The 22,272-nt window shown below is 34.7% G+C and overlaps 1 protein-coding gene across 3 annotated transcripts in view; it reads right to left on the reverse strand.

Moving 5' to 3' along the window:
* Positions 1–4,720: 4,720 nt before the first annotated feature.
* Positions 4,721–22,272, reverse strand: part of LOC111709721 (sterile alpha and TIR motif-containing protein 1) — a 25,685-nt gene continuing 8,133 nt past the window's right edge. Inside the window, exons 3-6 of one of the 3 annotated variants that reach the window (XM_023483607.1) lie at positions 16,475–16,532; positions 16,217–16,332; positions 12,888–15,840; positions 4,721–5,681 (exon numbers count right to left, since the gene is read on the reverse strand). In XM_023483607.1, coding sequence (XP_023339375.1) covers positions 5,472–5,681; positions 12,888–15,840; positions 16,217–16,332; positions 16,475–16,532 — 3,337 coding nt within the window. In that variant the 3' untranslated portion in view covers positions 4,721–5,471. The remainder of the gene's footprint in view (positions 5,682–12,887; positions 15,841–16,216; positions 16,333–16,474; positions 16,533–22,272) is intronic. The other 2 variants (XM_023483609.1, XM_023483608.1) reach the window with 2 other exon arrangements.

Consider the following 22,272-nt stretch of genomic DNA (forward strand, 5'->3'; position numbering starts at 1 on the left):
CCCCCCCCCAGCAGAACTAGGGTTAATGCAGAAACGTTTAATTTTGATTATTTTTCCAGATTAGATTAGAATTGCACCAGTCACTTTTGCAGAGAAACCACAAGTGAAAATAAACAGTTTTAAAAAACGAAAAATTGCGTCTGTATCAATTCTATAAAAATTACCGTTGCATGGGGGAAGGGATATCGTGTCCTTTTTAAAACCCAGTTTAAAATTATGTATCCGATTTCCCATAGAGTAATAAAACGTCGAAGAGGTGAAGCTTAGCTCAAATGTATACAACCGACCTGTCTATTAATTATTTGATAGACAGGTCGGTTGTATACATCACGATATGTTTACGTATCTAACACTGTACACTTGTATATAGAGTGATCGTATTTCTAAAGGGGGATTTTATGGAATTGACCAACTTTTTGATTTTCTTTCTTTATTTAAAGAGAATTCGAGGATGTTGACTGCAAACATTTAACAATTTTCAAATTTTTAGGTTTTCAATTTATAAGCTAAAAGTTTTGTCAAAAATATTAAGTTTCTAGGGCATGAATTTAACTGAAAACATTCTTATTTCAAACATTTTTTATTGTTTCTTCTCTTCAACTCTTTATCATAAACATGATAGTGTATGCAGGGTTACCCACAAAGATGAAACAATGCTGACGACCTGGATTTTTTGGTAATTTTTTTTATGCCTAAGGTAGGGTGCAGGGCGATAAAAAACAAGAGTATGTAAAAAAATCTTAAATAGCCCATAACTTTTTTATGACTAAAGCTACAGATCTGAAAACTATAGTTTTGAAAAGCCCTTGAAAAATGGTTACAGAAACATGTGTCACACTAATTGATATTTGTTTTAAACAAAAAATTATTTTTTTACATTTTTTCGACCTAATCTATCTAATACCAATATTCAAATATCTACATTAAACCACTCCTCAGAAATACGATCGCTCATACAGCGTTAGATACAGGGTGTCCGAAAAACATGGGAATTCAGTGACGAATTCGATATCGTCTTTTCTATGAACTAGCATTGTAATACCTGATTTCAAAAGCCATATTATTATTATTTTATGAAAACGGTGACTGGCTNACAAACAGAGTAAACTTGTCCGTCTTCACTGTTCATCTTGCGGAGACATTATAGACACATCTTTGCAGTCTTTTACCCTTTTCTTTAAATAAACTCTATCAGACATAATAATATTATGGCTTTTGAAATTAGGTATTACAATGCTAATTCAGAACAAAGACGATATCGAATTCGTCACTGAATTCCCATGTTTTTTGGGACACCCTGTACGTAAACATATCGTGATGTACACAACCGACCTGTCTATTAATTAATTAATTAATAGACAGGTCGGTTCTGTACATCTAAGCTAAGCTTCACCTCTTCGTTTTATTACTCTATGCGATTTTCCTATAAGTTCAGTTGTACTTGAATTGAGCATGCCCTATGAAAGCTGTTTATGAATGTCGTCTGCATCGAAGTTTTCTTGTTTCTTTTTTGTTTGTATCCTCCTTTTTGTCCCCCACACTCTGTATCTAGAATTCTGCTCCTCTCATATGTATTCTGAACCCAGCTCCTCCTCTACTCTGTATCCAGAACCCTGCTCCTCCTCTTCTCTGTACCCTGAACCCTAGGCTTTCTCTACTCTGTATCCTGAACCCTGCTCCTCCTCTTTTCTGTACCCTGAACCCTGCTCCTACTCTACGATCTATATACTGAAGCCTGTTCCTCTCTCTCTGTATCCTAAACCATACTCTTCTACTCTGGATCTTGAACCCTACTCCTCTACTCTGTATCCTGAAACCTACTCCTTCTCTACTCCGTATCCTTAACTCTCTCCTCTACTCTGTATCCTAAACCCTACTCCTCTTTATCCTGAGCCCTGTTTCTCCTCTACTCTGTATCCTAAAAACCCTACTTCTCCTCTGCTCTGTATCCTGAGCCCTGTTTCTCCTCTACTCTGTATCCTGAACCCAGTTTCTCCTCTACTCTGTATCCTGAACCCTGTTTCTCATCTACTCTGTATCCTGAACCCTGTTTCTCCTCTACTCTGTATCCTATACATTGTTTCTCCTCTACTCTGTATCCTAAACCCTGTTTCTCCTCTACTCTGTATCCTAAACCCTGTTTCTCCTCTACTCTGTATCCTGAACCCTGTTTCTCCTCCCCTTTGTACCCAAAACCCTGTTCCTTTACTCTACAGGGTGTCCCACGAAACATGACAATTGGTGAATAGTTTTGAATGGCTTCTTCAATATGCTGCATTGGATATATCATGGACTTTTTCCAGTTTATTTTGTTAATAAAATCTTTTACTCAAATATATTTTACTTTGTAATAAGTTTTACAATAACATGAGTGCTATATAATATCATTTCTTATTCTCTTTGGTATTAAACAGCCTAAAAAATATGGAAGAAGACATTTTAACCTATGCACTAACTGTCATGTTTCGTGGGACACCCTGTATATTCTGAATCCAGCTCCTCCTATACTCCCAATTTTCCTTTAAGTTCTTTTCTGTAGACATATCTGTCATGCTTTTCCTATCCCACTTTCCATCTAGTTAGTCTCTTCTAAACCCTTTCACATCCTGTCAACTACTCCTTTTTGTGTTTTGTACTTTCATCTTGTAGTTTTACTTCCAGATTTTCCTTCCCCAAACTAAACTGAAGGTTTACTATTTTATTTTAAAGAGTTTTCTGTTTACTAACATAGTATTACATACATATAAGATAAACTAATAAATCATTCATTTAGTCCTGTAGAAAAAATAACAATTACGAATAGATTTTAATCTTGATAATACCATCATAAATGGTCCTCATTATGACTTTGTATCGTTTAAAGAGGGGAGGAAATCAAACCACAGCAATTCTGCGTCCGAACCACATTCTGCCAAATTTTTCGTCCGAGCCTTCTCCTAATGCTCGTCCATAGGATTTTTTCCATCTTAATCGTCAACTTCTAGATTTTTATTCAGACTTTGAAGAAATTGGTAGTTTTTAAAATTCAATATAAAAAGAGCTGTAAGAGGGGGCTCGTAAGCTCGTAAGAGAGAATGAGGAAAACGTGGTTCGGACGTAGGGTTTAAATGGCCTGCCTTCCAGCTTCCTCCCCTCATTATCGTTCTATAGATCATAAACACAAAAATTATTCATACTAAACAGATTTGTTAGATAAAAAAGATTAATGAGGTGGGAGGTGTACGGAATCTTATCAAAGCTGTATCCCGCCCTCCCCTCAGCTTTCAACCCAGACTTATTAAATTATTAAATTATTATTACAAATGAAGTTGGTTTCATAAAGTTTCAATAAATATATATATGTTGTATAAGAATGCCTGTTTCAACACTACAAACTAATAATTTAGACTTTACTGGGGGATTCATTAATCTCTCAACACAGGGAGTTTAAATAAACTGCAATTCAAGTTTTTTTTGGCACAGTTTTGTGAGTTTTTGCACAGTTTTGTAAGTTTTTGCAACGAGAAAGGAACTGTACAGTTTACAAAGGAATTGAGACTTTGCCGCAAACTCTGATTTTCTGATCTCAATATCTTTACAACCCAAAGTTGAAGACCTTAAATATTTCACATTATAAATTGTGTTAGATCAAATAATTTACGTTTAAATATAAAAGATTACACCTGCAGGTTTTAGGGATATAGGGATTATAAAATATAGATCTGTAGCAAAGACTCAACTCAATTAACAGTTTTAGGTTTACTTTAACATTAGACATAGTTCATGATTTCGTGGATTTTTAGTAACATATTCGCCTTTCTTTAACGTCTGCGACGTACTTGGATAACAATGTAAGGTTATCAACCCTTGCGCGTTTTTGTGAACAAATGATCGAATTTCTTAGTTTAAAAAAGCGCTGAAATTTTGAATGTGGTTTGGAAGATACCATCTATATGCAGAGAATTATGAGGGCTTTATCTTCAAGGTTTTCTCCATTTTATAAATATGTATAAAATAAGCTTAGTTGGGTTGTTTAGGGCTGGGTAGGGTGGTTCTCTTCGAAGATAGGATCTTGAAACGAACGAATCTTATTTTTTTGCTCGACCCCCAACTCCTCCCCCTGTCATAACGCCATGATCTAAAGTTCATTTATCAAAAAGTCGAAATATGCATCGCAGTCAAATCATATTTAGATTGACAGTTGATTTAATGGAAATTTAATGGACTCTTTATCAGGCTTTATCCATATTTAATGAAGTTACATTAATTAAAACCAACCAAGGGTTTTAATGGATTTGTATTCATGAATTCTTCATTTTTATCTGAAGATTTAGAGGAAAGCGTATTAAACCCCCAACCCCTTATTTCAGTCCATGTTGTCCCTTCCCCCCCGCCCCCCTCTTCCATCTCTCTAAGAACCCTTTCATGTTATGCAGGACTTGTCGGCTTACTAGTAGATAAATTAGCTTGAACATCTACAAATATACGCATAGGGGGCATAATAAGCGTCATCTCAATAGGTTTCACCACGCAACCCCTCATATGTCTAATATATAAACTAAACCAACATGTCTGATATAAAAATAAAAAATTGATGTTTTCAACTATTCCTTCTCCTCACTCTTCCCAATAAAGGATTTTACTTTAGTCACGCATTTGTTGACAAACCCTTTAGATTTCCTGTCCAGGGAGGGAGAGGAGGATATATGATCATAGTCCTTGAGAGTACCTCGAGATGCTCTGGGTCCTGTTTCTAACAGGACAAAACTAGATCGAGTTGACTCCGTTCCGTCCTTAGTCTGGAATCTTCTCCGTGGTTCAGGTACTGAGTTCTCCTCACCCCACTCCGGATCACAGCTTCGAGACTTCTCAAACATTTGTCTCATCTTGGGAACTAGAGATCGTGTTATACTCTTACTCCTGGAGACAGGTCTTGGCAGGGAACTATAACTGGAGCAGAAGTTGTCACCAACTCGTGTCAAAACCTCGTTAAATTTGGCAGGTTTGGCATGAGTATCCGGAGAAGGAAAGTTCACAGTCTCAACCTTCTCGGAATTTGCCGAGACTGCAGATTCCTGCTCATTTGCAACATCTTCATTTTCCTCAATTTTCTCGTGGAAAAAATCCTCTCGAGTCTCCGGAGTAAAGTTCTGTACTCTCACATTGTCTAAGCTCAAAGATTTCCTCATCTGAGGATTGGTTGAAACTTTCCGGGTTCTTCTCATTACAGGACTGTACGGGACTTTAGTGAGAATTAGAGGACTTTGTCGCCCGAGAGAAGGGACCGTGAGCTGGACCGGCCGTCCTAAACCAGGCAGTCGTCCGCTTGTCATCGGAGAAACGGATCGAGCAGGACTGAAAGATCTAAGGTTGGGTTTGGAGCAGGAGAGAGAAGATTTCTGAGGACGAAACTGAGAAACTTTCCGAGGTGGAGGGTTTGGAGTATCTGGACATAATAGTTTAGTTTGTAGTGTTGAAACAGGCGCAAGAAGTCATTGTGGTTGGTTCCCAAGGGTTGAGGTTTCATCGGAGCGGGTTGACGGAGCATTACTCTCCTCCGAGATGGTTCTCTGGTATGTGTTCTGTCTACCGTAAGAGTACTGGGATCCAGTATTGGAGCCAGCTAGAAACCGCTCCATAATGGGTCCACCCATACTTCCGTCACCGGAGATAAACCGGACTATCTTCTCTACACATGCGTCCTAGAAAACAAAATACATTAATAATTGTTTCTTAAAGGGACTGTGCGTGAAATGTCAAGTAACTCTCAAGGAACAGATCAAAAATGAATCAGAAATCCATGTTTTTCTTTTTTAAAACTGTTCATTTTCATTTTCGGTTTCTTACGATTGTATTAAATTCTAACATATATTTTGATTTATTTTTGTTGTTTTAAGAAAAAAAGATCTCTTCACAAAACAAAATATAAAATTTCCATTAAAAAGTTTGGATTTTTCAAAAGTTACAGATGGGCACGAAGCGCCCAGGAGGCCTAGTCATTTTAAATTTTGGAATTTATAAGATACAAATAATATTGAACTGGGACTAAATTGGTAACCCGCATTCAACTTAGAAGGTAAAAAACAGGCAGACCGCAGGACTATGGGAATATGATGTTTATTGTTAATTGAGAAGATGTTACATACAGTGGTTAGGCGATTATATCAATACAATGAAAACAAATTTTCCATTCAAGTTTTGATTGTTAAAAAGCTTTTTTTGAATTATAAGTTTACCAGTAATCAAAGAGAAGCTTTTTTAATTGACAGCCTCTCTTTACTTAAACAGTACACACTTACGCTGTACACACTTACACTGTACACACTTACACTGTACACACTTACACTGTACACACTTACACTGTACACACTTACACTGTACACACTTACACAGTACACACTTACACTGTATACAAAATTACTCAAAATGGCTAAATAAATAGAAATAAACATTTGACATAATATTTACTCTGATTTGTTTATAGATTCATAATCTTTTTAAATTAGTGAAAAAATGCAAATCTGCAAAAATGTTTACTGGTGTGACGTAAAGGCTGTATAAGAAGATCAATTTTCAGTCAAGATTTTATTATTTTTCTTTGCACTATCAGAATTAAAAAAAAAGCTAAATCAACCACAATATCTAGGTGCTCTTGCCATAGTTAACCTCCATTTCTCTTAATAGCTTTTTCAATTTAAATAAATTTTACAGAAAAATCTAATTTTTTTCCCCAGTTTCGCACCCCCCTTTAATCTACTAGTTGCTCCTGTATCTATGAGTATATCTCGAAGAAACCATAACTCAGCCTGCTCTAGGTACCTAGATACCAGTTAGACAACCAGTATACAATCTGTACAAGGAGCAGTTATCGTCCTACAAGATCATATTCTATTGATGATTCTACGGTTTATCCGCATCCTCCATCCGCCAGCTGATCCAAATAAAAACAGATCAGAAACCTCAATACTATTTTCAATTAATTTCAAAGATAAAAATGTAGAATATGTGTACAGCGCACACCAATAAACATGAGAAGGTAAAGACGATCCAGTCAAATATTGAACAAGCAAAATACCCTTTAAAATAGTATTCAGCAAAGGAAGTAAATACTATTCTTAATCTTCTAATCCCTTCATACTTTAACCCATATAGTGTATACTATCCTCTATATACTACTATATACTGGTATATTATAATTTTATTTTTTTAAACTTCGAAGTTTAAATATCAAACTGAAATAGTTTCCACGACACCAGTTTACAAAGATATGAGGATTAGAAAATTTGAGTTTAATACAAGTGTTTCGATATTTTTATAAACATTTTTACAATATAACTGGAAAAAATTAGAAATTAACTTTTCAGATTCATGTTTTTGGGCAATCTGGTTATATTTAGAAAAAACTACAATAGCACAATAATTACTCATCACACTATTATTTTTTGTCACAACTTAAGAAAAAAGTTTTACAATTAAATTTCCTCCTAATCTTGTAGGTTCTCGACTTTTTTACCTTCTTGACAATGAGAAAATTTCTGTCTAAAAACTTTACAGTCAAATTAAAGAGCTATAAAAATATTTTTTTATTAATAAATAATATAAATATATAGTTATATATTTGAAATAATTTATGTTTTGCAAAAACGAATAATCGAACAATAAAAAGTTTTTACATCATATAAAATATGCGGTAAGGTGAATTTTCACGCATTTAAAAAAAACTTGGTAAATTTTTTATGTCACCCTGTGGACCTCTAAGTTTTAATGTCTTTAGTTAAACAATCATAAAGAAAGAATGAATAAATCATTATTAAATGTTTAAGATAAACTGTGTTTGTTCTATAATTGACGTCACTACACCTCTCAATACTAAATACAGCCTCAACTATTTACTAAGGCCTCTCAACAGTGCCGGGCTTGTGCTTGGAGTTCAAGGGAGAAGATCAAAACACAATAAATTTCAAAGGAATTGACTCTTTGCCACAAACTCTGATTTTCTTATCCCAATATCTTTGGAACTCAATGTCGTAAACCTTTGATATTTCAAACTTATATTTTTTTATCTAACAAAAGTCATAGTTTGAAATTTCAAAGGTTTACGACGTTGGAATCCAAAGATATAGGGATTAGAAAATTAGAGTTTGTTGCAAAGAGTCAATTCCTTTATACTGTTCAATAATTCATTTCAGATTTTTTAATCCCAGCTTTTAACAGATTACTCACTTCACAATGGATGCTTTGGATCCATCCTAGCTGTTCAGGACCAACCCCCCTTCCTCACCCACACTCTGATTTTCTAATCCCTACGTCTTTTTCAATCCAATGTCGTAGACCTTAGATTTTTCAAACTGAATTTTGTCTTAACAAATAATCTAATTTTGGAATATCAAAACTTAACACCATCAGGTTTCTTAGATATAGGGATTATATATTTTGAGTTCGTGGCAAAGACTCAATTCCTTTAAATGCGATTCTTCGCAAGACTTTATACATTACTAGCTGTAGCCTGTGCCCGTGGAATAATAAAATCGAATTATGAATATAAAAATTCGATTTTTTTATTTTGAAAAAGAAATTGAATTTTTTAGCCTATGTTTGAAAGAAGATGTTTCAAATGTTGTCACTTAATTCCCACGTTTAGTTGGGACAATAACATCATTTTATGAAGAATTGTGGCAATTTTTTTTAACAGAAATTTAAGATAAAATATCTTAACTATATGAAAATTTCGATTATATATAATGTTGTAATCTCTGTTGTATGTCCAATCATAACTCAGGAACCCCTTGGTCGATTTGCCTCAAATTTTTATTGGGGATCCATGGGAATGTTCTTAGCCTGAGATTCTAAGTTGTGTGTGTCAACTTAAGTAAGGAAAAATAGCTATAATCGTAATTTATGACCAAGCGCGGGTAAACAGCGGGAGTAACTTTGAGTACCTATGGGCAACGCTGGGTTCCCAAGCAGTTTTGTACACAATAATAAACAGCTCTTTAGTCTAAAACTAATCTTATCTAATCATATCCGGTTTCTAATAATAAAGTTAGGGAATTCATCTCTAAATATATCAACACACAAATGACACATTATAAATGTAAACAATAATGAAACAATATTTCCCGCGCGCATGAGTCACAATCTTTGCCGCGGCATTTGTTCGATATATTCATGAGCTAAGTGACGTCACATAAAGATAAGCAAACCTGTGCACTTCTGCACTACGCTAACTTGGAAAACGTGCAAATTCAGATATAGCAATGAATAGTTAACATATGGAGGCAGATACATTTCTTTTAAAAAAGTAATTATTTTTACAAATAAGGATTTTAGATCTAAACCAATTCAAAAATAAAGAAATTTTTATTTGAGGGGGGGGGCTTGGCCGTAAGGCGGGGGCCGTTTTGATGGATATGTGAACATGTGTGTAGGTTTTAATCCCCCCATATCTTTTCCAAAAGTGTATTTGGCTTTATCTTATTCAATTCTTTATGGAGCATGATAATTAGAATTTGAACTGAACTATGGTATACATTAATATAATTTCAAAATAATAATATTCCCAAATATCTTCCACCACCCTTCTCCTATTCTCTATCATATTCATGTTTAAAGTCTAATAAATGACAGGCTGTTTTTAACACTGTGAAATAAATCCGGAACTTCGTTCAAATTTCTAGATATTTAATATGTATGAATTGATTCAGTTGATTGACGTTATAAGTAAATTCAAGCCGATAATTTTTATTTAAAAATAAAATTTAAAGGGAGTGTTCGCGAAAATGAAAAGGGGGTATAGGCTTAACGCGATAAAAAGCGCTTTTGATCTCTACTAATCTTACTTCTATCTGTTGCGTCTATAAGGAGAAAATTGTTAAAGACGTCTTATATCGAATAACTTAGCGTCCTATTGCAACGACTTAGACCGTAAAAAATCAATTTAATTTCAAACAAATCATTCAGATATTACAACCTATACTCATCGATTATCTTTCGCCACAATTGTACATTGGGTTGTTATGATATAAGGATATAAAAATCAGAGTTTGTGGCAAAGACTCAGTTCCTTTCTACGATGAATCCGGATAAAGATTTCTTGTATTAAAGATTTCTTATACTTAAGATTTCTTGTATTTAAGATTTCTTGAATTAAAGATTTCTTGTATTTAAGATTTCATGTATTTAAGATTTCTTGTATTAAAGATTTCTTGTATTAATACAGTTTTTCTGACATTTCTATAAAACATTGTGAATCATAATCAAAAGAATATGTTTTTAAGGGATTTGCATTGATTGGTAGTTGAACTGAAATTGCAGAATTATTGAGAATTTTTTATGGTTCATTTGAGACCTATCAGACGTTTTTACGATGCATATTTGTTCAGCAAGAGAGCAAATTCAATATTTAAAATCCTCATTCATTGTACATTTTGGAGAGAGATGATTTTGAGAACCCGTTTTTTATAAATTATTCAAAAACGATGAAGAAAAATGTAACAAAATTTCTACAGTGAACTAATTAGATGCTTAGGAACATATTTCTCATTAGAAATTTGTCAATAAATCAATGTTTGAATAAATTGTTTCTTTTTCTTCACTATATTTTTTTCTTTTTCTTTTCAAATGTCGTCTTTTCATCTAAAATTCCCGGAAATCTAGAGAAAATTTTGAACATTGAGACATTATATAAACCATAACTGAATAAGATTACTTATTTTCGTTGATAAAAGTTAAGTTTTATTTCCTCAACCTGTTCCTAAACAGATAATTAGTATACTGTAGAATTTATATTACATTTTTCGTGGTCGTCATTGAATAATTTAAATAAAACCGATTCTTAAAATTATCTCCCCAAAATAGAAAATCTATGAGGATTAAAGATTGCATTTGCGCTCTTTCTAAACAAATATGCACCGTAAAAACGTCTCATAGGTCTAAAATGAATCCTAAAAAATTTCTCAATAATACTTCAATCTCAGTTCAACCACCTTAAATTGCCGGTCACTCCCTTAAATTGAAAAATAAACATAAGATTTAATATTCAAAATTTCTGTTATCATGCTTTTTTTACTGTTAAATGTTTTTTATCCATCTTTTTTTAAAGAATAAAAATTAATACTTCTTTATGAATAAATAAATAAAATTAATACTTCTTTATGAATAAATAAATAAGAATAATGATAATATATATTAAAAATAATAATAATAATAATAACAATAATATAAATTATAATAATAATAATAATGATTCTAAAAGATGTAATATATTTCTGCGCATAACTCAGTGAAACACTGAAATTTGATTTTCAAGTGCATTTAATTAACCCACATGGACCGAGATTGAGAAAAATGTGACAAATCATGATTTAATTGGGAGGAATATCGACATTTTAACATACTTAGTATTCATTTAAATCAAATCAACACGACGCATGTTAATTACGGGATGATTTAAGTTGGAATTTGTTTTTGGACAAATTTTCAGTGGAGAAGGCAAGGTAGAAAAGAGGATGTGAAAATTTATTATAATGAATATCAGATAGTAGCCTAGCAGGCCTCCAAGGGCACTTCGGGACACTTTTTCATGATATAATTCTAGATATTTTATTTTTACCAGCAACCATTTTTTTTCTTGACAAATATATAAAGATTGCGAAGATTTTTCTGCTCTTATTGGAAGATTTTCAAACAAAAATTATATTTCAAAAGGAAATCATTAAGTCTAAGACTTCGCCGTTCATAAACTTGCCTAGGGAGTAGGGATGTTAACGTTTTCATTTTTTTTAAACGATCGTTTCGTTATGAAAACGACGACAAAAAAAGAAACGAAACGATCGTTTTTTTAAAAAGTTCGTTTTTAAAAACGGTCGTCTTCAAAACGATCGTTTTTATAAAGCTTGTCGTTTCGTTAACGACTACCCTTCGTTAACGATCGATAACTACGTTCCTTTGTCAACGATCGTTAACATGTTTATCACTACATTTTTTTCTTCAAAAACGATAGTTTTTTTAAACAATCGTATAAAAATCAATCGATGATCTTTTTTATAAAAACGATCCTATTCAAAACGATCATTATTCGTTTTCTAAAAGTTAAAAATGAGTGGGTCATTTTTATAAACGATCGTTTTTTCCTAAAGCAAAACGATCGTTTTAGTAAACAATCGAAAAACGAAACAAAAAACGATTAACAACCCTATACAACGTGCATAGATTTTGTATGACCCTTAGCACTGTAAAATAAATTAAAGCATTATTATGTGTTTTTAATGCAAACATATTTAGTATTAAAGGGAAAAGAAATTTTTTACGTCAAACAAAAGTAAATTGGAGGTAAGATTAAAATGTTTTCATCAAAACCTCCTTTAATTTAAGAGCTCTTGAAAAGAACAAAAATGTTTTGAATTTCTGTTATGTAAACAAATAAATCGCGGGCAATTTGAATTTCCGAGCCGGGTCAACCTTTATGGTCCCAGTCTGTACTGTATCGCCCGGACATTAGGTAAGTAAAGCAGACACTCAATAGAACTAGCCGGTGCAACAAGGTTGACGTGGTCAGACTTTAGGTTGAATTTACTTTTACTTAATTTACTGTTCTCATACTTTTGCAAAAAATCGAAACTAGAAGACGAAAAGTAATGTCTAATAAAGGATTTGAGTCTTTGCCACAAACTCAAATTTTCTAATTCCTATATCTTTGCAACCTCATTGTGTAAACCTTTTATATTTCAAGCTTAGACTAGTTCATCTACTATTTAGAGTTTGAAATATCTATGGTCTACGTTATTGGGTTGCAACGATATAGGGATTAGAAAATCAGAGTTTGTGGCAAAGACTCAATTCCATTTTTCTGATCCTTCTGTCTAGTTGAGAATGCTCTGAAGGAAAAGCTAAAAAAAAACTTGATTTACCTGATAATCATGGATCCATCGAACCCCATTGTAGGACGTGATAGGACGCATTGTCTCCGGTAAACTGTCAGGTTCTGGCATCACAAAATTATCAAACACTGGGATAATATTACACTGAGATTGGAGTGCACAATAGATCTCTTTATGGATCCAGTCTTTCTGTTCGTGATCCCCCACACACCTGTCCATAGCTCCAGCTGTACACACTAGGATAAAGTTTCTAGCTGATCGTATACTCTGGAGCAGGTTGTTATCAAACTTACCAGCTTCCAACCCTGCTACGTCAAGGAATACTGTGTAGTCCCGTAGCTCAAGGTGCACCTTGAGAAGGCTGGCGAGCTGGGATCCGTTTGATCTCCGGTAGCTCACAAATACATCTAGGTTTTTGTCTAAACTCTCTTCAGAGTAGCTAATATCACCACGTTCAACTTTAACTCCTTGTTGGATTTTAATTCTATGAATTTTATTAGAAATACCACATTCCATGAGTAGCTGCTCGTCGTTTATACTGAGCAATGTATCCCTGTCTATCCCCTTGTTTAACATATCATAAGTATAAACTGAATATTCCTGGCCTAGAGTTTGCAAAAAATCATTAAGTCCTGTATTATCCACACTGGTGTAATCCGTCCTCTTCTTCAGGTTGGTCAGCTCACGGAGAAACCTTCTCCGGAGGATTCCGTTCTTCATCTGGATATCTTCTCTCAACATCTCCTCCGTCAGTTGGAGAAGTAGGTCTCCGTCCACTCTGCTCTCTGTGAATGAATCCGCAAACTGTGGAAACCCGATCTGTTTGACCCATTCCTTGACATCTTCTACTGACCAGGTTGGAACCTGTTGGCTCAGTTTATGAGGAACATCAGCTCCCATGATCCTGAGAGCCTGAGCTGCATATTTGGATGCAATCCCCATGGGACTACTAGCGACCTTCTTCAGGGCGTCCACTGCTCCAATTTCATCAAATATTGAGGTTTTACCTTGTTTTACTTTTATCTCAGCTTCCATACAGAAATGAAAAGCTGCGAGATTTTTAGCCTCTTCTCTCTGAGAATGTAGAACCGGGATGAGGCGCTTGAGCCAAGTAGAACTCTGACCCCCTGACTGCTGGGCGGAGATTTCTGCAAACTCAGCCGGGTTCTTCCCTTGTACAAAGGGTTCAACAAGATCAAGAGTTCCACTCTTCAGAACCGCTGCTTCTATCTCTTTATTAGCAACTAGAACTGCTATGGCCAAACATGCGTAGTATTTTATAGTTTCATCGTTATGAAAGGCCAGAGGGAAAAGCCAAGTTGGAACTTTACGTTTAATCATAAGCTCCTGATTTTCAGAACCTCCGTACATAGCTGCATTGGCCAGGGCACTTGCACAATGCCGTAAAGTTTCAATATCCGTTGACTGACATTCGTTGACAACTGTATCTAAACCTCCCATTGCAATAACGTCCCCACACGTGGTTTCACTGTGCTTGAAGAGGTTCTCCAGGATTCCTGTACCAACCCTAGTATGGTTTACATCCCGTACATCAGGTCTAGTTAACTTTCTAGCAATAGCTACAGCTTTATCCAATCCTTTCTCAACTACATATTCTCTATTCTCAGTGATTAAACATTTCTCTAGGAGTTTAGCGCTGTTAAACTGAAGAACAGCATGATCTGTTCCTAGGTTCTCCATGATAAGATCCATACCACCGTTGTTTCTCATAATATCGCACAGGGTTTCTCCGATGTCGGGACCAAACCTCGGAACTTTCCAGGCCGAGGACATCATGTCGTTCACTTTGGTAATCATGCTCGCCAAGGAATCCTCGTTATGCTCCGACTTGAGTTGTTCCACAGTGTTGGACATGACTCCGCAATATTTTACAAGAGCATTCTCTACATCCTTCACGTTAGTTGTGGTTCCCAGCCTGTCCAGATCTTCAAAACTTGTCAAGTATTTATTGATTTCTTCTTTCGTCATTTTGGTGTTGATCATTTTACTAATCTGATTGGAACTGAGTAGCTGTGAGGTTCGGGTTACCCCTCCTGATGTTATACTCATCTTTTTAGAAGTTGCCGACGACGCGTGAGACTCACTTGTAAATTTCCCTGTTGAGTCTAAAGTAGATCTCAAGGTTGATGTTGCAGCAGAAACATTTTCGGAAGAGAAAGCTCCGGCCTGAACCCTGTTCCCTGACATTGTTGCAGTTGCACTCTCTGACTGCACTACATCGCTAACCCTGTGAGTTCTGGATTGATGTTTCAGTCCGGACTCTTTCTCCGAAACAATACCGTCTTTCTCCAACCTTCCCTTAGAGGCGGATGCAGCTATTTTTTCTTCATAACTCACATCTCCGGTCTGTATTCTCTTGGTCTGGGCAGCAGTGGCAGTAGCACTTTCAGAACTAAACTTATCTGTCACTATCTTGGTCTTAGAAGAGGAAGAGGTTTTCCGTTCTTCGTGTGAGTAACTATTTGTATTTGATAAGGAGGTTAGGTTACTCATCTTAGCAAGGGGACTAGAATTACTCAGGGTTAGTCCACCGCTATGCATGGATGAGACAAGGTTAGGACTGGTTAAACCGGAGTTTTCTGAATCTGAGAAGTTTATATCCATGTCTGGTAGTTCAGGCATAGGAGAAGTCACTATAGGAAGGTTATCACATGGTTCATCTATATCTATTTCACCGGAGGACGGTATTTCCATAATGGACGGACTAGTTTCATTTCTCTTAAATCCGAGCTGTTTTAGTCCTGCTCCGGCCGCACACAGATTAGAGCTGGCCGACACGGATCTGTTAAAGGTTGAGTTTCTTGACTCTGAGAGGGATTGAGTTTGTGTTGCTAGGATCTGACTTGAGCCTGCCAACCCTCCCTGCAGGTTCTTCATCTCCGACAAGCTGTTCTTCAGCTCCCCCAGGTTGGATTTAACCTCGGGGGAGGAGAGAGAAGAGAGGCTGTGACCTGTCAACCCGCTGAAAAATATAGATATTATGTAAAATAATCTGAGAATATTTAAACCTTATCTAATCCAAACCCCAGCGTATTTATTACACATTGGCTCAATCTGAAGTAAATTATATGCATCGTACTTTGACAAATTCACACACTAGGATAGAGTTCATTTAATCTTGCAAGTTTGACACTGTGTCATTATTAATTCAATTATCTTAATTTTTATCCTACCCCCCACCCAAACCCCCAAACCCCACCACCACAAATATATTGGATACTAATATGCATAAGTAGATCTAAAGAGAAAGGCTCAGACACTCAATAATATCTTATTTCCCTTGAAATGTATAACTATTGTAGTTCTAGGTTCAGGTTTTCAAATAAAACTAATCTTACCTCGGCTTGACATTCATGGCCTCTTGTTGGAGAGCGTTAGCCCCGGACTGAACCGACTCCAGTAGCTGCTGTCGTTTCGCCGCAACTCTGCTCAACTCCCGTCCCTTCTGAACACACTGCACACTGACACAACAAGCAAAAAAGGAGAATTTTATCTTAAAACTAAATCCAAGATTTTTGATTGTTTTTAAATATTTAAAAGTTTGTATAAACTGATCAGGACTGTGTGTGCTGAGTGTGTATCCGTGTGCAGTGAACCTGTGGAGCCGGAGAAACACGACCAGTCCCTGCGAGAGCGCTGCTTCGACTGTACTCACTAGAAGATACATAGTTACATACTTAGTCATCCCAGAGCAAGGTTGCAGAACTATAAATCCAGTTTCAAGAAATTCAATTAATATCATTAAATAGACGAGATAATAAAATGAAAACGCCCTAGACCACATCAACATCAGAACCCACATACAATTAACAATTCAACGCGTTCAAAACATATTTTGAAAACCCCTGTCTAGGAAATATAAAACTTGTTCTGTTAAAATGATTCCTAGAGTAGAAATTTACAAACAACGTTAAACTTGAAAAACAAGGCAATTTCTGAAGTAAAAAGCTGTAAAGTCTGATATTTTTCCACATTACAGTCATTTTAATTGTTTGTAAATATCCAAGGATTGGAGTTATCATTTGAAAAATATTTTTATTTAAAATTTTTATTTCTACTTTACAAACTCAATAGAGTAACTGCGATTGAATGAGGATATTACAATAAAATAAGACTCTAAAAGAAAAATATTGAAAAATATTTCTATTTAAAAGGAATTGAGTCTTTGACACAAACTCTGATTTTCTAATCCCAATATCTTTGGAACCCAATGTCGTATACCTTTGATATTTCAAACTTATATTATTTTATCTAACAAAAGTCATAGGTTGAAATGTCAAAGGTTTACGACGTTGGAATCCAAAGATATAGGGATTAGAAAATCAGAGTCTGTGGCAAAGACTCAATTCCTTTGTATTTCTACTTTACAAACGTCAAAAGAGTAACAGCAATTGAATAATGATATTACAATAAAATAAGACTCTAAAAGAAATGAAGATACACAAAAAAGTAGGGGAAATGAGAAGTGCATAAGAGAGTGGAAAGGGGAAATGAGAAGTGCATAAGAGAGTGGAAAGGGGAAATGAGAAGTGCATAAGAGGTTGGAAAGGGGAACTGAGAAGTGCATAAGAGAGTGGAAAGGGGAAATGAGAAGTGCATAAGAGAGTGGAAAGGGGAAAAAAGTATGAAATGAACCGATATGAAAAAAGAGAAAACTCGGAATTTAGCAAAAAATAGAAAAAAAATTTGAGAAACACAAGAAAAAGGTACAAAACAAAATGAAAGAAAAAATTCAAAAGAAAACAGAAGTTATAGAAATTTTACAACAAGAAATAATCATATCGATAGTTTATAATAAAAATATACACTTTGTTTGTCTGTTTGGGTGTCTGACTGTTTGTATCCAATAAACGTCAAAACGGCTGAACAGATCGGGCCCAAATTTTTTGTGGCCCTTCACAAGTCCCCGGGAAGGTATGTAGATGATCAAAATATTTAAAATTTGCCTACAACAAAATTTGATTTCCATCAAATTTTAAAAATCTACGACATTTTTTTTTTATAAAATCCGCAAACTTTTTTGTTTTTGTTTTACAATGTATACACAGAGAATATGTTCACAATTGAAATAAGAAATGGTCGCGAAGCGCCCTGTGAGCCTGGTAAAATATATAGAATAATTAGATTAGGAGGGAGAACAATCCGACATATGTTTTTATTTACAGTATCTGGATCATGTATCAACCCTTGTCAATTAAAAACAACATTTTTAACATTTTTAAATGCTCTATCATTTATTTCATTTTAATCATATATGATATTATATTTCACTGAACTTTTAATCAGTTTCTGCTAAACAGGTATTAGTTTATATTTCTTAAAAGTTTAAAAGTCTAGAATTTTCCATAAAAAAATTCCTACTTTTCCGACTTAATCAAGAAATTGAGTCTTTGCCACGAACTTAAATTTCTAATACCTCTGTACCTTTGCAATCTGATGGTGTAGACATTAGATATTTCAAACTTAGATTATTTGATTTAACGGAATTTATAGTTTGAAATATCTAAGATCTCTGACATTGGGTTGCAAAGATATTAAGATGAGAATATCATGATTTTTTAGATATTTATCAAACCATATCAGGTTTAGATATAGAGTAGATACTAGAGCAGGAAAACAGAATGTAGACATGAAGAAACATTTAGACCTGCAGAAATTGTGCCTATTTGGAACGAGGGATAGAGTGAGAACATAAGGGGGGGGGGAGTGATTGAGGGGAGAAAACGTGAAAAGAGTTTGAAAGTGAAAAAAAGCCATAAATTGTGTCTAAAAGGGGGGTTGAGTTAGAACAAAGGGAAACATATAAAATTCGGAGAGAAAAAGAAAAAAAGAGATAAAAGACTAGAAAAATTTTTCAAACAAGAAAAAAAAATAATTTTTTTACAAGATTCAATAGTTAATGTTCTTCGGTAGATTTTATGATAGAAATAAATTTATAAGTTTAAAACAATTTTTACAAATGAAAGCCAATAAATAGTTATTCCACAGGCGCCGACCGAATTAAATCATTTTGAATATCAAGTAACTAGCACGACTAAGTATTTCAGGAATTTCCGGTCTGAAGTTGGTATTTCCGAATTCTTATCTCGGAAATACTAAACAAATCCGTATTTTTTACTACGACAATCCAATCTTTCTCTAAAATTAAGGCAGTAAGTCCAAAAAACGCGAATTAGAAAAGTATTGTTAATTGCAAATGGGCCTCTAAAAATAAGGCAGTAACTCCAAAAAACGCGAATTAGAAAAGTATTGTAAATTGTAAATGGGCCTCTAAAAATAAGGCAGTAAGTCCAAAAAACGCGAATTAGAAAAGTATTGTTAATTGTAAATGGGCCTCTAAAAAGAGTTTATTTTCTTTTAACACAGATTTCCTATAATATAAACCGTGGATGCCTACAGCACAGTCAAGTAAATAAGGAAAGGTTAATATTGGAAACGGTAAACCCACGCTTTAAAGGATGAATATCAAAAATTACTCTAATAACTTGCTTTGCTTATGTTTCTCGACCTAGTACAGCTAACGTTGTAATAAATTTGGGTTCCATTGATTTATGATTTACAGTGGTACCTATAAAACTGTGGAATAGGAAGACGACATTTAAGAAACTAATAGTTCAACCAGCAGCATAAAAATGACCTTATTGAGTGGTATGGTTCTTTGTACACTGCACAAATGCTGTGTTTTCTGTAAATTAGGCTATTTAGAATCATAGATTGAGTCTATCGGTCGTCTTCATATTCCTCAACTTGATGGGTTGCACTATATCATTTATTAGTTTTCAACCTTATCATTTAAAAATGACCGCTACATTATTTAAAATTGTAATGGTTATTTTTTTACTTGATGTTAAAGTTCATTGCTTTAATAATAACGATGTTATATATTTTGTCCGTTAAAATTTAGTCATAAATGAATTCTACATCCTTAAAGCTTTGTGGGTCTCCCTAGTCCCTCCTGTATATTTGTATGTGAGCGGAGAAAAATCCCTATTATAACGCACACCATGAGCTGGAATCTACCAGGATACTGAGATATGACTCAGCTCCGAATACAACTGGAGTATGGGAGGGTCTTGGATTAGATCTGGAGAAAAAACTTACATTGAAATATTTAATTTTTTAAAATATGTACGTGCAAGTGTTTCAACATTTTCAAGATGTAGACCTGAAGCCGAATTTAAAGAATTTGAGCCGTGGCTCTAATATGGTTGGTTCCACTTAAATTGTATTCTATGTTTTAAGATTTAAGTCGGGCTCAAGTTTAGACTATTAGGTTGCAAAGATAAAGGGATCAGAAAATCGGAGTTTGTGGGGAAAAAACTCAGTTTCTTTTGTCGGCGGTTTCAATTAAAAGAAATGACGAAGAAGCAAATTATTCCACTTTATGTTGGTTACCACTGTAGCAATACTTTAATTTATAAATCAGAATTCAGAACCAAACCCCGATGAAAGTAAGAATGTTGCGATGACTTGAAAATATCTGAACACAATCACTTAAACATGACATTGAGGAGAGAAATAAAATGTGCGCTCCATAATATTTTATTTAAGGATACAGAGACAGAGAGTAAAGGAGTAAAAGAGTAAAGGAGTAAAGGAGTAAAGGAGTTAAGGAGTAAAGGAGTAAAGGAGTAAAGGAGTAAAGGAGTAAAGGAGTAAAGGAGTAAAGGAGTAAAGGATTGAAAGAGTTAAAGATTAAAGGATAAAAATTATTGAACCAGGATTAGAACTTGCACCTGAATTATAAATGTTGTTAAATAAATGTGTGGGTTTGATACATGAAGGTATGTTGAATGGAGTAGTAGGGAGTAGGGAGTAGGGAGTAGGGAGTAGGGAGTAGGGAGTAGGGAGTAGGGAGTAGGGAGTAGGGAGTAGGGAGTTCAGAGTAGTGAGTAGGGAGAAAATACTAGATCTAGTAAGAAAAGAGTAGTGTGCAGAAGTCCATGTGTTCAAGGGTTCAGGAATTCAAAGAATTCGGTTCAGATTCAAATCTTTCTCAGAAAATGTCCTAATCTTCTCAACAGTATTTTTAAAACAAATTCTAAATATCGGCAAATTTAACGCATTAGAAAGCAATCCAACACCAGATTTTAATAAGTCAAACATTTTTAAGGTAAGGTCAGTTTCTTACAAAATTTGAGAAACTCATAAAAAGGGCAAAAATAGTGTTAATTGGCCTAGAAGATTTTTTTTGTAAATGCAAAAGAAAAAACATGAAAATTTGCCAATATTTGAATTGAATGAAATTAATTCAACAAAGCCTCTTTAAAAACAACATAGAAAGATAGGTGCTTAGTCCAATGAATTTCTAACAGGATGATAGTAAGCCATAATTATCTGCCCCCTAAAACCCACAGGTCCCCTAGCATAAACCTGGTCCCCTAGCATAAACCTGGTCCCCAAGCATAACCTGGTCCCCTAGCATCAACCTGGTCCCTTAGCATAACCTGGTCCCCTAGCATCAACCTGGTCCCCTAGCATAACCTGGTCCCCTAGCATAAACCTGGTCCCCTAGCATAACCTGGTCCCCTAGCATCAACCTGGTCCCTAAGCATAACCTGGTCCCCTGGCATAAACCTGGTCCCCTTACATAAACCTGGTCCCCTAGCATAAACCTGGTCCCCTTACATAAACCTGGTCCCCTTACATAAACCTGGTCCCCTTACATAAACCTGGTCCCCTTACATAAACCTGGTCCCCTAGCATCAAGCTGGTCCCCTAACGTAAACCTGAGTTTGAGCAAATATTGAAATTATTTTCCGAATATTTATTGACCAAGAGCTAATCCAAGGTTTAAACTCAAGTAGTAAAAACAAAGCATCAGCTTTACAACATACATTACAGTTTAAACGCTTCAGATATATTTTAATTTTGTTCAGTTTCAAACTGTACAGGGTTGTTCCACTTGTTTATTTATATATAATTGTAGGAACTGTTTATATTGATAATAAACGTAATTTTCCAATTTGTTTATATATTTTCACAATTCAGTTTCGAGAAATTTTTATTATATTTATACTGTTACATTTGATTATTAGGAAGGAGTTTAATTTTGTGTTCAAATATGCATGTTTGAGAGCAAAAAGTTTACAGTCGATGTTTTTGTTTATATTTTGCCACACTTGGATTTGAAATCCAAAAAGCTAAAATGTTAAAGGGAGATTGCGCGAAGAATGTAAGGGGGTATGATAAAAATGGATGAATCGGCCCCTGTAAAATATTTCTTAATCAAGTCGATATTATTAAATATATAAGATTAGTTGTGATAATTATTGACTTCATGTGATATCAAACGAGGAGATTAAAAATTGGAAAATTTGCAAAATAAAATATATTTTCAGGTTTGATAGCATGAGGGTGGACGAGGGCTCTGTGAATGAATCCGCAAACTGTG

The sequence above is a fragment of the Eurytemora carolleeae genome, unplaced genomic scaffold (assembly GCF_000591075.1).
Source record: "Eurytemora carolleeae unplaced genomic scaffold, Eaff_2.0 scaffold974, whole genome shotgun sequence".
In the NCBI taxonomy this organism is placed as follows: Eukaryota; Metazoa; Arthropoda; class Copepoda; order Calanoida; family Temoridae; genus Eurytemora; species Eurytemora carolleeae.